This window comes from Saimiri boliviensis, chromosome 9, assembly GCF_048565385.1.
Source record: "Saimiri boliviensis isolate mSaiBol1 chromosome 9, mSaiBol1.pri, whole genome shotgun sequence".
Lineage (NCBI taxonomy): Eukaryota > Metazoa > Chordata > Mammalia > Primates > Cebidae > Saimiri > Saimiri boliviensis.
Genome location: NC_133457.1, coordinates 79,223,880 through 79,236,988, shown reverse-complemented (window position 1 = coordinate 79,236,988; position 13,109 = coordinate 79,223,880). Strand labels below are relative to the sequence as shown.

Here is a 13,109-nt window from a genome sequence, read left to right as displayed (position 1 = left end):
GCTTGAACCCATTGTCACCCCTCCAACTCACTGGCAAAAAAAAAAAAAAAAAAAAAAAAAAAAAAAGGCCGGGCCCGGTGGCTCAAGCCTGTAATCCCAGCACTTTGGGAGGCCAAGGCGGGTGGATCACAAGGTCAAGAGATCGAGACCATCCTGGTCAACATGGTGAAACCCCGTCTCTACTAAAAATAAAATACAAAAAAAATAGCTGGACATGGTGGTGCGTGCCTGTAATCCCAGCTCCTCAGGAGGCTGAGGCAGGAGAATTGCCTGAACCCAGGAGGCGGAGGTTGCGGTGAGCCGAGATCGCGCCATTGCCCTCCAGCCTGGGTAACAAGAGCGAAACTCCCTCTCAAAAAAAAAAAAAAAAAAGGTTAAAGCAGACACTTCACTCTAGGAAGGTATTCAAGCAAAATTCCAATCATTTGACATGATAGTCTTAACCACCAAATAAGCAGATAATTCAATTCTGTATTTAAGCCTTAAAGAACTGTCTAAAAGAGAATACTGGCAAAATTCCCTCAGCATCCAGGCCATCAATGTCCCCCAGTAAGAAGTTAAATGAACTCTCTCATACTGTAGCATGTAACCCTCCAGATGAGACAAACATGAGTAGAAAGTTGTGAAATGGTTAGAGCTAAGTCAGCATTTGTATCCTCACTCAGGAAGCACCAACTATGACTAAAAGTTTGGCATTCCTTCTTATGCTTAGTCAACAAACCTACTCCACAGTGCAAAAGAACTTGCTAAATAATTACCAGGCTCTATTCTTCTGCTCACCTGCCTCGCTTCCATCCCCCTAAGTTTGAAGCACCCAGAGTAATCCTTAGCCCTGCTGGCCAAGTCTCTGACTTAGGCCACAGATGTTAGCATGCTTACAGTGGCCATTTACAGCAGCTGACAAGCAGGCCTCAGAATCAAGTCTGTCCTTGGGCATGCCAGACCTTTGCCATATAAAGTTTTACCTCTTTTCCAGATCCCTTAGGTCACCTGTAAGAATCAAATTGAAAACATACCTACTCTCAAATAATGTAAGTTTCAAAACTGACTTCTGGCTGGGTGTGGTGGTTCACGCCTATAATCCCAAGCACTCTGGGAGGCCAAGGTGGGAGGACTGCTTGAGGTCAGCAGTTAAAAAAACAACGTGAGCAACATGATGAGACCTCATCTCTATTTAAGAATTTTTTTTTTTTTTTTGAGACGGAGTTTCGATTGTTACCCAGGCTGGAGTGCAAGGGCGCCATCTCGGCTCACCGCAACCTCCGCCTCCTGGGTTCAGGCAATTCTCCTGCCTCAGCCTCCTGAGGAGCTGGGATTACAGACACGCGCCACCACGCCCAGCTAATTTTTTTTTTTTTTTTTGGATTTTTTAGTAGAGACAGGGTTTCACCATGTTGACCAGGATGGTCTCGATCTCTTGACCTCGTGATCCACCCGCCTCGGCCTCCCAAAGTGCTGGGATTACAGGCTTGAGCCACCGCGCCCGGCCTCTATTTAAGAATTTTAAAAAAATTTTCTTTAGAAACCTGTCTTTTGTACATTTCCCTTGAAACTACTGCCTCACATATTCAAAGTTTCAGTTCATGATGAACTTCCCTACCAGATCAATCCTTACAATATGGATTATAATCAGCCTTCATGGTAAACAAGAGGCAAACAAGCACAGCCTCATCTGAAAAGCACATTTTCAACTGTTTAAGAAATCTGGCCCAGCCCGGTGGCTCACGCTTGTCATCCCAGCACTTTGGGAGGCTGAGGCGGGCAGATCACGAGGTCAAGAGATCGAGACCATCCTGGCCAACATGATGAATCGCTCCCCCCACCCCCCATCTATACTAAAAATACAAAAATTAGCCGGGCGTGGTGGCACGCACCTGTGGTCCCAGCTACTTAAGAGGCTGAGGCAGAAGAATTGCTTGAACCCAGGAGGCGGAGGTTGCAGTGAGCTGAGATTGCACCACTGTACTCCAGCCTGGTGACACAGCAAGACTCAAAAAATAAATAAATAAATAAAGGAGAGATCTGAATGCTTTTGGTAAGAGAACTGAGGCACTTTCTAAAAGGAGAAAAGCGGTTACAGAAATCCCTGTGCATTTCCTCACCTATTCATCAGCTTCCCAGCTGGGGCACATGAGGCACTGGCTACAGGACAATCCTACAGCTCTTGAACTCCTGCCCACCAGTCTTCATGAACTCACTTGAGTCCGAATCTCACTTACAACTCACTGTGGCACAAGACAATACCTGCAGCAAAACTGCCTCTCAAAAGGGTTAATGGCCTACAGATGGCAAAGGGCCCCTGAAGACTGAACAACACAAAAGGCGAGATTCCGAAACTCAGAACGCATGAGGAAAACAGAAAAAAATACAGATCTTTCCTAGTGGTTATAGTGACTGCAGACTCCAAGCCCAAAGGAAGAGACACACAGTCCGAAGTAAACTTCACAATCTGATGTGAAAACGGGGCTAGTTGAATAGTCATTCTAATCAGTTTTGTATGCAACATAATATATATATACACAACATGCAGTGCTAGCCCCTTTTCCCATTTGAGTATCCCACAAAAATTACTACAGACAGGATAGAAAAGACATGTATCTATTTAAATGACTTTCTAGTTTCCATTCCAGAGGCAGAAGATACGCACTTAGACAGCACATGCTACTGTCTCCTCCCTTCAAACCTGTTGCTAGCCTCTAGGGATTTTGTTTTTGTTATGCTTCATTCCACTGCCTAAGAAACTAAGATTTTGCCAGGAAGAAGGCCAATATGACAAATCATCCATGATTTTTAGCATGGTGCCAAGAAGCCTGCCTCCTTGATTAGATTTTCACTCCCATCACAGGAAGCAAAAGCAGGACATACTTCAGCTGAAAAGGTATCCACATCTTGCCTAGTCCAATATTCATAAGTGAGGACTTAAAATTCAAAACTGTTCTGTCACACTCTAGATTCGAATTAATTTCTGCAAACATTAAAGACTCACATGATACATATTTAGGAAACATGCATTACTGTTACTGTTTGAACTCTCAGAAAAAATGTTTCCAGTGGTGCTCTGAATTGTTACCATTCTCTTCCACCCTCAAGATAACCCACATCTACTTATCTGTGCTCAATCTCAGCTTTACATTACGGCATTGGTGTGTGAAAAACTGGTTCAATTAACTATAAGCAATATATTAACTGCTTTTTTTTTTTGAGACGGAGGTTCACTGTTGCCCAGGCTGGAATACAGCGGCGCCATCTTGGCTGACTGTAACCTCCGTCTCAAGCGATTCTCCTGCCTCAGTCTCCTGAGTAGCTGGGATTACAGGTGGACACCACCATGCCCGGCTAATTTTTGTACTTCTAGTAGAGACAGGGTTTCACCATGTTGATCAGACTGCTCTCAAACTTTTGACCTCGTGATCCACCCACCTCGGTCACCCAAAGTGCTAGGATTATAGGCATGAGTCACTGTGCCCAGCCCAACTCTGCTTTCACAGATATTGGCTCTCATTCCCTAGTTATTGGTTCTCTCCTTCCTGTAATTCAGGCCAGCAATATAATTTCTTAGTCCCTCAAGAAAAACAGAACTAAGGACTTCTAACAGAAGAGCAGTCTACTAACATAGCTAATAGCTGCTACTCAGGCATCAGATTAATAAGAAACTAAAGGGTTACAGCAAGTGATCAGATTTTCACCACTCATCTTTGTGAGATGGGACTCAGAGGGCCCCATCCCTGCTGACACCAACCATCCTTACCCATAGCCTGCCAACACACAAGCAGTTCACAGTAGAACACTGCAGACTGCAGGGCATTTGCAGGCTACATAGCCTAAAGTTCCTAGAACAGGAACTGAGACTTGGAAGGAGGTCAGTGCAGCGCACTCAGCGAATGGATAAACTGATTCATCATTTCACAAGGCTGCAAGCCCATGCACTAGTGGAATTAACAAGGAACCTGAGTTGAATTACTGCCTTAAATATCTAATGCTAATGCATGTCAAGAAATGCACATAATTATTAGATACTGAAAGTGTAACACTTTCAAATGAATTCACAAAGCAAAAGGGTTGAATTACACGCTCTGTAAGGATCTCCTCGCAGAGAAATCCTATTGGGAATCAACATACCACTGCTATCAAGAAAACAGGTCCAACAAATGAATAACAAAAAACCAGCCAGGTAGAATGATTCTTGTCTGTAATCCCAGCACTTTGGGAAGCTGAGGCTGGAGGATTGCCTGAGCCAGAGTTTGAGACAAGCCTAGGCAACATAGCAATGTCTTAAAAAAAAAAAAAAATCAGATAGGCTCTGTGGCCTATACCTTTAATCCCAACACTAAGGGAGGCTGAGGTGAGAAGACCACTTGAGCCCTGGATTTTGAGTCTGCAGTGAACTATGATTAGAACACTGCACTCGAGCCTAGGAGCAGCATGAGACTATCTTAAAAAGTAAAAACAGAAATTCCAGTTTCCTTTATTCAGATCTAAAGCCCTTCACATACTACCCAATCCCTTACAGGCTCCCTCCCAAAAGTGTGCTAGTTTATCAAGTCGGCAAGCCCTTTTTTTGTAGCAAGGTTTCACTGTCACCAAGGCTGAAACAAGCCCTCTTTGACAAAGCTAACAAGGTCCATATTACTCATGTGGATGAGGGTGTTTAAGGACGTTCACTGCCTTCCTTTCATGGTCTCACTTCATGATCAACCCAAGACGAACAGGAAATAGGAAATAGGTTTGGACATTTCTTTCACTCTGAGTTTGAGGTCTGAGTCCGAGGTACAGCAAATTTCCCAAATCATTCAGATGTAAATATTCCAATACTCAAGCCAGGGGCCCATTCAGGAAGCTAAGTGCTGGAGGACAGCCTGAGCCAGGAATTCAAGACCAGCTTGGGCAACACAGCAAGACTGTCTTGAGAAAAAAAAGAGTTCTAAACAAAATAAAAACAGGAATTCAAAACAAAATTCATGAAAGATATGGAAAGGGCAGATGAAGAAGTCCAACATTTTATCACCAACCAGCTACCAAATATCTATTAGCACAATATCCTGGCTTTGAAGTGCTCTTGAAAGAACAAGTGAAAACCCTGTAAGGGGAGTCATCTGAATTTGTATTCCTCACCATTTACCATGACTACAATGCATGTGTGTGCCCTTCAGAAACTGAGCTTTTCTCTCCAGACTATATAGGAGTACCTAAAAAAGTTATGCCAAAATGTAAAAAGGGGAAGAGTGAATGAAGCCAAGGACTCCCATTTCTAAACTTAAGTTCAGTCTCAACTGCCCCTCAAACTGCGACTTACACACTCCTCCTTAGACTACTGTTTGCCTTTAGGCAGCAGATGAAGGTATGAAGCAGTGTGACAAGTTCCAAGTCTCTTTTAGATCTCTTCAGAGCACCTCAATGGCCAATCAGAAAATAGGTATTAAGGGTGAAGAACCTACTTTTTTGGAAAGTTAGATCATGTAGAGAAAATTTACACTTAAAAAACAAAAAAAAAAAATAAGGCCAGGCACAGTGTTTCACTCCTGTAATCCCAGCACTTTGGGAGGCTGAGGCAGGGAGATCACTAGGTCAGACCAGCCTGACCAACACTGTGAAATCCTGTCTCTACTAAAAATACAAAATTTAGCTGGGTGTGGTAGCGTGAGCCTGTAATCCTGAGGCAGGAGAATCGCTTGGACCCTGGAGGCAGATTGTGCCACAGCACTCCAGCCTGGGTGACAGAAGGAGACTCTGTCTCAAAAAAAAAAAAAAAAAAAAAATCAAATTTACCACATTTGGGTGAGATGAAAGATGTCCTATGGCCATCTTCCTTTACAATTTCATTAAGAAAAAGCAAAACTTACAAAGCTCTGAAATAGTCTTTTCTCATAATTGGGATCATTAAAAGTTAGTGTTTCCTTAAATACTATTTATAACTTCACTGCATACTTTTTTGACCACTGGCTATTTGAGACATTCAGGGTACTAGCCTACAGAACTGTTTTCACCTAATTTGCTCAAGCAACAAGACCCTGATAACAAAGACAGCAAAATGTTGAAACAGCAGGATTTTAAACCAAGTTCCCCTCTGCAGCACAAGAAACTTCTAGTGTCCAAAGCCTGTACTTCACTCGCAAACACAAAGCCCTCCCTTTGTAACCATCAAATATCCACCACCTTTTGGTAAGGTTCCTCAACACTGGTGGAAAAGCTTAATTCTCACAAAGTTATCCAACAGTGCTAATTTTCACATGGCATGTTATATTTCCTTAGGTAAGATCAACAGAAAATCTGAAAAATTTGCAACAAGCACACAAATACTACCTTGTGTAACACAACCTGACCCTACCCATCATACCATTTTAGAAAGAAGTCCATTTAAAACAGTGATTCTCAAACAGGCAATTTTGACTTCTTATCACCATCGGAGGGGAGGAGACTGCATCCTAGCAGAGTCCAAGAACGTCGCTTAACATTGTCAACAAAATTGATCAAGCCAAAATGTCAACAGTGCTACCCAAGTTGAGAAACCGAATTTTATAAAGCTCTAAATTATATGCTCCCACCTCCCTCCTACCCTGCATCTCTAAAAATAAATAAATAAATAAATAAATTAGATGATCACTAGGCCTTACCAAATTAGATTTTACGGCTCAAAAATAATTCTACAAAATTTACAGCTGGCTGTAATCCCAGTAGGGGTGAGGCAGGCGGATCACGAGGTCAGAGTTCAAGACCAGCCTGACCAACACTGTGAAACCCTGTCTACTAAAAACATAAAAATTAGCCAGGCAGGGTGGTGTGTGCCTGTAATCCCAGCTACTCAGGAGGCTGAGGCAGGAGAATTGCTTGAATCTGGGAGGCAGAGGTTGTGGTGAGCACAGATAGTGCCACTGCACTCCAGCCTGGACGACCAGAATGAGACTGGGGCCGGGGGCAGGCACAGATTTATAATCTTGACCAGGCACAATGGCTCAGTCTGTAATCCCAGCATGTTGAACTGAAGTTTGAGCCTGGGCAACATGGCAAAACGCGGTCTCTACCAAAAAAGACAAAAACTAGGTGGACATGGTGGTGTATGCCTGTAACTCCAGCTAACTCAGGAGGCTGAGATGGGGGGATTACCAAGACTGAGTGAGCTGTGATTGTGCCACTGCACTCAAGCCTGGGTGACAGAGCCAGACCCTGTCTCAAAAAAAAAAAAAAAAAAAAAAAAAAAAAAAAAAAAAAAGCCTTTTAACCATTTCTACCTATGGCCAAAATAATGTGAGCAGATCATGATATTTTAGAATATTCACAAATGGGCACCTTAAGATACTAAGTACAAGTTACTGAACTGGAACTAAGGCGTGGGCAGCTTGGTATGTCACACTTCCTGAATTTAGAAAATAGTTGCAAGTGTAGCATAAAGCTTCAGTTCACAAAATTTGGTAAGTTAGGACTTGCTGTGTTATTGGTCAAAGTTCAGGACTGTTCCTATACTAACAAATTGCACTCTCTCCTAGCTAATAGAGAATAAAAATATCCCTAGAGGCAGCTTCCACTCCCAGAAGAGCAGCAGTACTTTCAACATTCCTGACTAGGTATGAGGACAGGTATTACTCACCAAAGTCCATGTAACCAAGCGGTAAGTTAAGGCCAACTTGTTACTGTTAAGGAAGGAGAAGCCCCTAGTTAAAAATAGCACTAGACTGGAAAGGATTACCACCTAGTCCTTCAATAACAGGTTTCAAGCTCCCTGCAGGGCTTTTCCGTTCCATGTGCTCAATTTGCTTCAGTCCATTCACCATCATAAAGCAGAGAAACCTAAAGCTGTTCAGAATCAAAGGTCCCAGGAGGCAGTCAGGATTCCCAGTGCTGTTATATATGATTTGCCACAGGACTGATAAAACTAATGGAAACATGATTCAACTCCCATGGATTCATGGTGCCCAACTACTTAATGCCTTTCTGCAAACCTAGAAGGTGCATGTTCTTTTTATGAGAACAAGGTTATTTCTGCATAATCTCCAATTATTTCTTCCAACCCACTAAAAATTCCAGTCATCTGAGAACTCCCATCCAGTCAGGGTGGGAGAAGGGAAGACAGTTCTATCTCCTTGGGTGTCATAAAGGTTTCATTCTGGTTTTCAGGACCTAGACTTGGCAAAACTCTAGTTTTCTAAATTTTAAAATCTAAAAACAGGCTGGGTACGGTGGCTCACACATGTAATCCCAGCACTTTGGGAGACTGAGGACGGCAGATCACCTAAAGTTGGAGTTCAAAGACCAGCCTGGCCAACATGGTGAAACCCTATCTCTACAAAAATACAAAAATTAGCTGGGCACAATAGTGGATGCCTGTAATTCCAGCTACTTGGGAGGCTGAGGCAGAAGGATCGCTTGAATCCGGGAGGTGGAGGTTGCAGTGAGATCTGCCATTATGCTCCAGCCTGGGCGACAGTGAGAAAAAAAAGAAAAAAACAATCTTTCTCATTAGTAGAGAACCAGTTAGGAACTAAGTTAACCATGCATCTCTTCCTCTGAACTGTATTTTCTGAAGAAGACAAACCCCAACACCTTCTGCTAAAGAATGTTAACATAATAGTGTCTGGCTACCAGACATGGCTTGACAGGGTCTTCCCTTTCAGTTTTGCTGAATTAGCCAAAATGAGTATTGGACTAGAGTTCAAAAGCCCAAAGAATCAGGGTATGTCCTCCTACCTTATTAGTTAAGGGGCTTAACTCCAACCTTAGGGAAATTATCGGTAGGGCAGTTAAACATTTTAACACATAAGACATTTCAGTTGACTAATGAAACTGTATTAAGGCTAGAAGAGGCTGGCCAGGACTTGGTTTCTCATTATTTTATACTTGCCTCAAACTGCCTTTCAGTTAACCGTAACACAGTTAACACCATCTAGACCAGACCACAGCAGGGTACCAGCATTAGCAGGGATCAGAAAACAAAAATAAAGCCAGGCATCAAGGTGATTACTCCGTTTTATTATCTCCTTATTCCTGTAATTTAAAAAGTAAAATAAAGCTACATAACTCTCTTCGCTACAGATACGGACAGTTTCTGTAGTATCTAAAACCAGCAGGCAGGAAATGGCCTTCCTAACAGTCTTCCAATTTTGCTAGAGGATCAGGGTGGTGGGAAAGTCAAGTTGCAGGCCGGGCTCGGTAATCCCAGCACTTTGGGAGGTCGAAGCGGGCAGATCACGAGGTGAAGACCAGCCTGACCAACATGGTGAAACCACGCCTCTACTAAAAAATACAAAAATTAGCTGGGCATGGTGGCGCGCGCATGTAATCCCAGCTACTAAGAAGGCTGAGGCAGAAGAATCACCTGAACCTGGGAGGCAGAGGCTGCAGTGAGCTGAAATCGTACCACTGCACTCCAGCCTGGGAGACAGAGCGAGACTCAAAAAAAAAAAAAAAAAAAAAAGACACACACACACACACAAACAGGTGCAATAATACTGTACTATAAGACTGGGGTGAAGCAATCTAGTCCTTTTACCTAGCTGACTCTGAATCAAGACAACTAAAAGAAATGTACCAGAAAGAAAGAAAAAACAAAATGCTAAGAAAATCCCCATCTAGTGTATCTACCCTTCATGAAGGAAAGTACCCTTATGTTTTACAGTGAATCGTGGTCAAGTTTGCACTTTCAGTTTTAGTAATAAATAACTTTCAAAGAAAACACTCTAAACAAGACCCTCCCGTATACAAAGCTCTATTTCAGTAATTAATGCAACAATGATACCTTTGTTGCAACAATCCAGCCGCTTTGAAACTTTGTTATTTACTTACTAGATGAACAAGATTCTCTATGGAGGTGCCTTTGACTTCAAGAGATGTGTAAGACGGGCTCCAAGTTACATTTTAGAGAGCCTTGTATTTTTAGACGTTCTTTTTCATCTATCAGAACTTACGTTGACGATTCCGCACGAAAGGTTGTGGCTCACGAACCATGCATCACAAAACTAACAAGGCAAACTTAAACAGTGAAGAGTGGAAGCTAGTCTCGGAATCTTTAACTGACTGCGGTAATCTCAATTTATTGCATTAATAATCTTTTAGACCTCAAGATACACGTGTCCTACGGATAGTTCACATCAATGGATAAGACTTAAAAATAAAACCCAAGTTCAGCAAGTATTTGAGCACCTACTAAAAATTACACAACTCCCACAACAACGCATTTAGCGTTTCTAAGGTTGTAAAAAGCATGTTCGGAAACTCCATGGAATTTCCCAAGTTGTTTGGGCCAAAAACACGTTTTCTCAAAAGAAGGGGGAGACGTGGAAAGGGGTGGGGGGGATGCATTTTGAGGGCAACAAAGCAAACTGGTCTGTCGCATGTTAAGTCAATTTCTCGTTCACCTACTGGTCACTGAGAAGTCAAGATAGGTTTTAAAAGGAACACATTCTGGGGTCTCCAGGGATCAGCTCTCGCAGTCCGCTCGGTATGAGCGCCTGAGCCGGGGGTAAGGTCCCGCGTCTCTGCTTCTATCCTCACGAGGGAATCCGGGGATACACATACAAGGGCTCCCCAGGGCAGCCTTCAGGGAAGACGAGGGAGAGGGGCTGCCCGGGTCTCACGGGTGTTTCCCGCGCTGGGGATGGCCGCGCGCAGCCAAGGCCCAGGGGCGCGCAAGGCCAAGAATGTGGCGACCCAGGAGCTCGCGGGGCCGCCCGCCCTGGAGCCGGAGGCGGGGAGGATCTCACCTTGCTGCGGTCCTCCTCCTGGTGCTGCAGCAACTCGGGAACCGCGGCCATGACGACGCGGGACTCGAGCAAGGGCCGCCTGGCTGTGCGAGGAAAGAAGAGGCTGGACCGCCGCCGCCTGGGCGCCTCTCAGGGGCGGCCACGGCCCCGCCTCCGCCGGCCTCCCTGCCCGACGGCAGCAGGAGGCCTCCGGACTCCGCCACCATCCCAGCTGCCCCGGGAGCAGGCGAACAAGGCGCCACGTGCTCCCCCAGAGCGGCCTCCCAGTCCCCGCTGCCGTCCATCTTGGAGCCGGGCAAAGACGCCACACCGGGCCTACCCTTGCTCCGCTCCACTAGGAGGCCGCCGACCGCAGGGCCGCGACAGGGACGCGAAGCCACTGACACTCCCAGCACCGCGCGTCTGGAGAAAGACCGCGTTTTGGTGCAGGGAGGATTTTATTACTCAGCCCGAGTCCAAGATGGCGGTGAGCGCTGACGTCACCAGATGTCGCGAGAGCAGAAGGGCGCGATTTGGAGACGCCGGCGCTTCGGAGACTCCAACTCTTCCGCTCGGAGGAGGGACTCCCTGCCGCTCGCTGGTCCTCGGTGGGGCGTGAGCGCCGCGGGGCATTCTGGACCTGCTTTGCCTTAGGCTGTGCCTGACTTGAAACCAAAGCGCGGGACGCGTGAAAGTGCGGCACGCGAGAAGCTGCTCGCGCCGTAGGAGTTAAGCGAAGTGTGGTGGCTTCCGAGGTACCGACCCTTGCTGTATGCTAGGCTTCTATTTAAGTCGTCTTTTCCCTAATCCAGACCCCTGTCCCAGGGGCCACCGCCGCACTGATCCTGCCAGGGGTCCGCACTCAGGGCGGAGCGGGAGGCTGCTTTCTGCGGGTCACAGTAACGGGACCTCGGCACCGCCACCAGCTCTGACCTGCGGCGAGCACCTGGACCCTCCAACCCGATTTCCACGTCTGTGCCACGGACTCATTCTAGACCAGCACTAGAGGGTGTGAGGACCAAATGAGAAGTGTCCACACGGAATGCTTAGAAGAGAGCCTAGTGCCTAGGAATCAGTGGTTGTCTGTCACCTAGGACTGTGTGGCAGTCCTGGGACGGGCTCCATCTTTGTGTTTTTCTGTGTCTCGCACACGCCCCCCTTCCTGGGCGTCACATTCCTGCAGATTAGACACTGGGGACGTCTTGCCCCAAGCTGTCTACTAATTCGCATTTAATATGTGCTGGTCCTTCGGGTATTGAGAGTCTTTATTTATTTATAATTTTTTTTTTTTTTTTTTTTTTTTTTTTTTTTTTTTTTTTTTGGAGGCAGAGTCTCGCTCTGTCGGCTTTCTCAAGAAAGGGCTCTGTCCAAACATGTCGGAAAAGTTCACTGAGTACAATTTTGATGTGCAATATCATTCCGATGCAGCTTTCGCTTTGATGGTTCTTTTCTCTCTAATAGGAATACAAACATAAAGGCCCTCGACCGTTGCAAACAGATTAGAGAAAAGTGAAAACAAATCTGAATGAAGATGAAGTTTTTTCAGACCATCTGCAGGCAGCTCAGGAGTTCAAAGGGGTTTTCTGTGGAATCAGCTACCCCTGTGGCTTTCTCTACTTCCTCTTACTCATGTGGCCGGAAGAAAAAAGTGAACCCATATGAAGAAGTGGACCAAGAAAAATACTCTAATTTAGTTCAGTCTGTCTTGTCATCCAGAGGCCTCACCCACACCCCAGAATCCTTGTTGAAGGAAGATGCTTTACTCTATGGACCTGTGATCAGGCATAAGCCCCCAAAGCAAGATGAGGACACACGAATGCCACAAAACTGGTTTCCTATCTTCAATCCAGAGAGAAATGATAAATCAAATGCAAGTGACCCTTCAGTTCCTTTGAAAATCCCCTTGCAAAGGAATCTTATACCAAGTGTGACCCGAGTCCTTCAGCAGACCATGACGAAACAGCAGGTTTTCTGGTTGGAGAGGTGGAAACAGCGGATGATTCTGGAACTGGGAGAAGATGGCTTTAAAGAATATACTTCAAGTAATTATCTCAAATCTTGTTCTGTATGTTTGCTGTGTTTTCTAGAGTAGAGAGCAACAGTGTCTTCTTTTTTTAAACTTACTAGCTAGGAACTCCTTTCAATTAGTAATTAACATTAAATAGCACTTTGTGTATTAACTCACTTGACCCTCATGACAGTCCTGGGAATTATAGATGTTATCCACATTTTACAGATGAAACTAAAATAGATCAAATAATTTGACTAATACTTAAAGTCACTTGTTTTATCAGCTACCAACAATATTAAAATTGCTTGTTTCCTTTGATGATGGAAAAAAGTCAGTCACCTGAATTCTAGTTGTTAGCTAGATACTCTACTTAGAATCTAGTAAATACCCAGTGTGCTACTTATTAGTGTAAACTGACTCGTAAATTT

The 13,109-nt window shown here is 44.7% G+C and overlaps 2 protein-coding genes and 1 non-coding gene across 3 annotated transcripts in view; 1 reads left to right on the top strand and 2 right to left on the bottom strand.

The window, feature by feature from the left end:
* SNX5 (sorting nexin 5) overlaps positions 1–11,126 on the bottom strand; it is a 27,446-nt gene extending 16,320 nt beyond the window's left edge. Inside the window, exons 1-2 of the mRNA XM_010343737.2 lie at positions 11,011–11,126; positions 10,692–10,774 (exon numbers count right to left, since the gene is read on the bottom strand). Coding sequence (XP_010342039.1) covers positions 10,692–10,742 — 51 coding nt within the window. The 5' untranslated portion in view covers positions 10,743–10,774; positions 11,011–11,126. The remainder of the gene's footprint in view (positions 1–10,691; positions 10,775–11,010) is intronic.
* LOC120367999 (small nucleolar RNA SNORD17) lies at positions 3,671–3,907 on the bottom strand. The gene has a single exon (XR_005582230.2). It is a non-coding gene; the product is annotated as a small nucleolar RNA SNORD17 (small nucleolar RNA).
* The window catches only part of MGME1 (mitochondrial genome maintenance exonuclease 1), a 25,148-nt gene continuing 23,144 nt past the window's right edge, over positions 11,106–13,109 (top strand). Inside the window, exons 1-2 of the mRNA XM_003933174.4 lie at positions 11,106–11,425; positions 12,132–12,712. Of these exons, the coding sequence (XP_003933223.1) occupies positions 12,196–12,712 (517 nt within the window). The 5' untranslated portion in view covers positions 11,106–11,425; positions 12,132–12,195. The remainder of the gene's footprint in view (positions 11,426–12,131; positions 12,713–13,109) is intronic.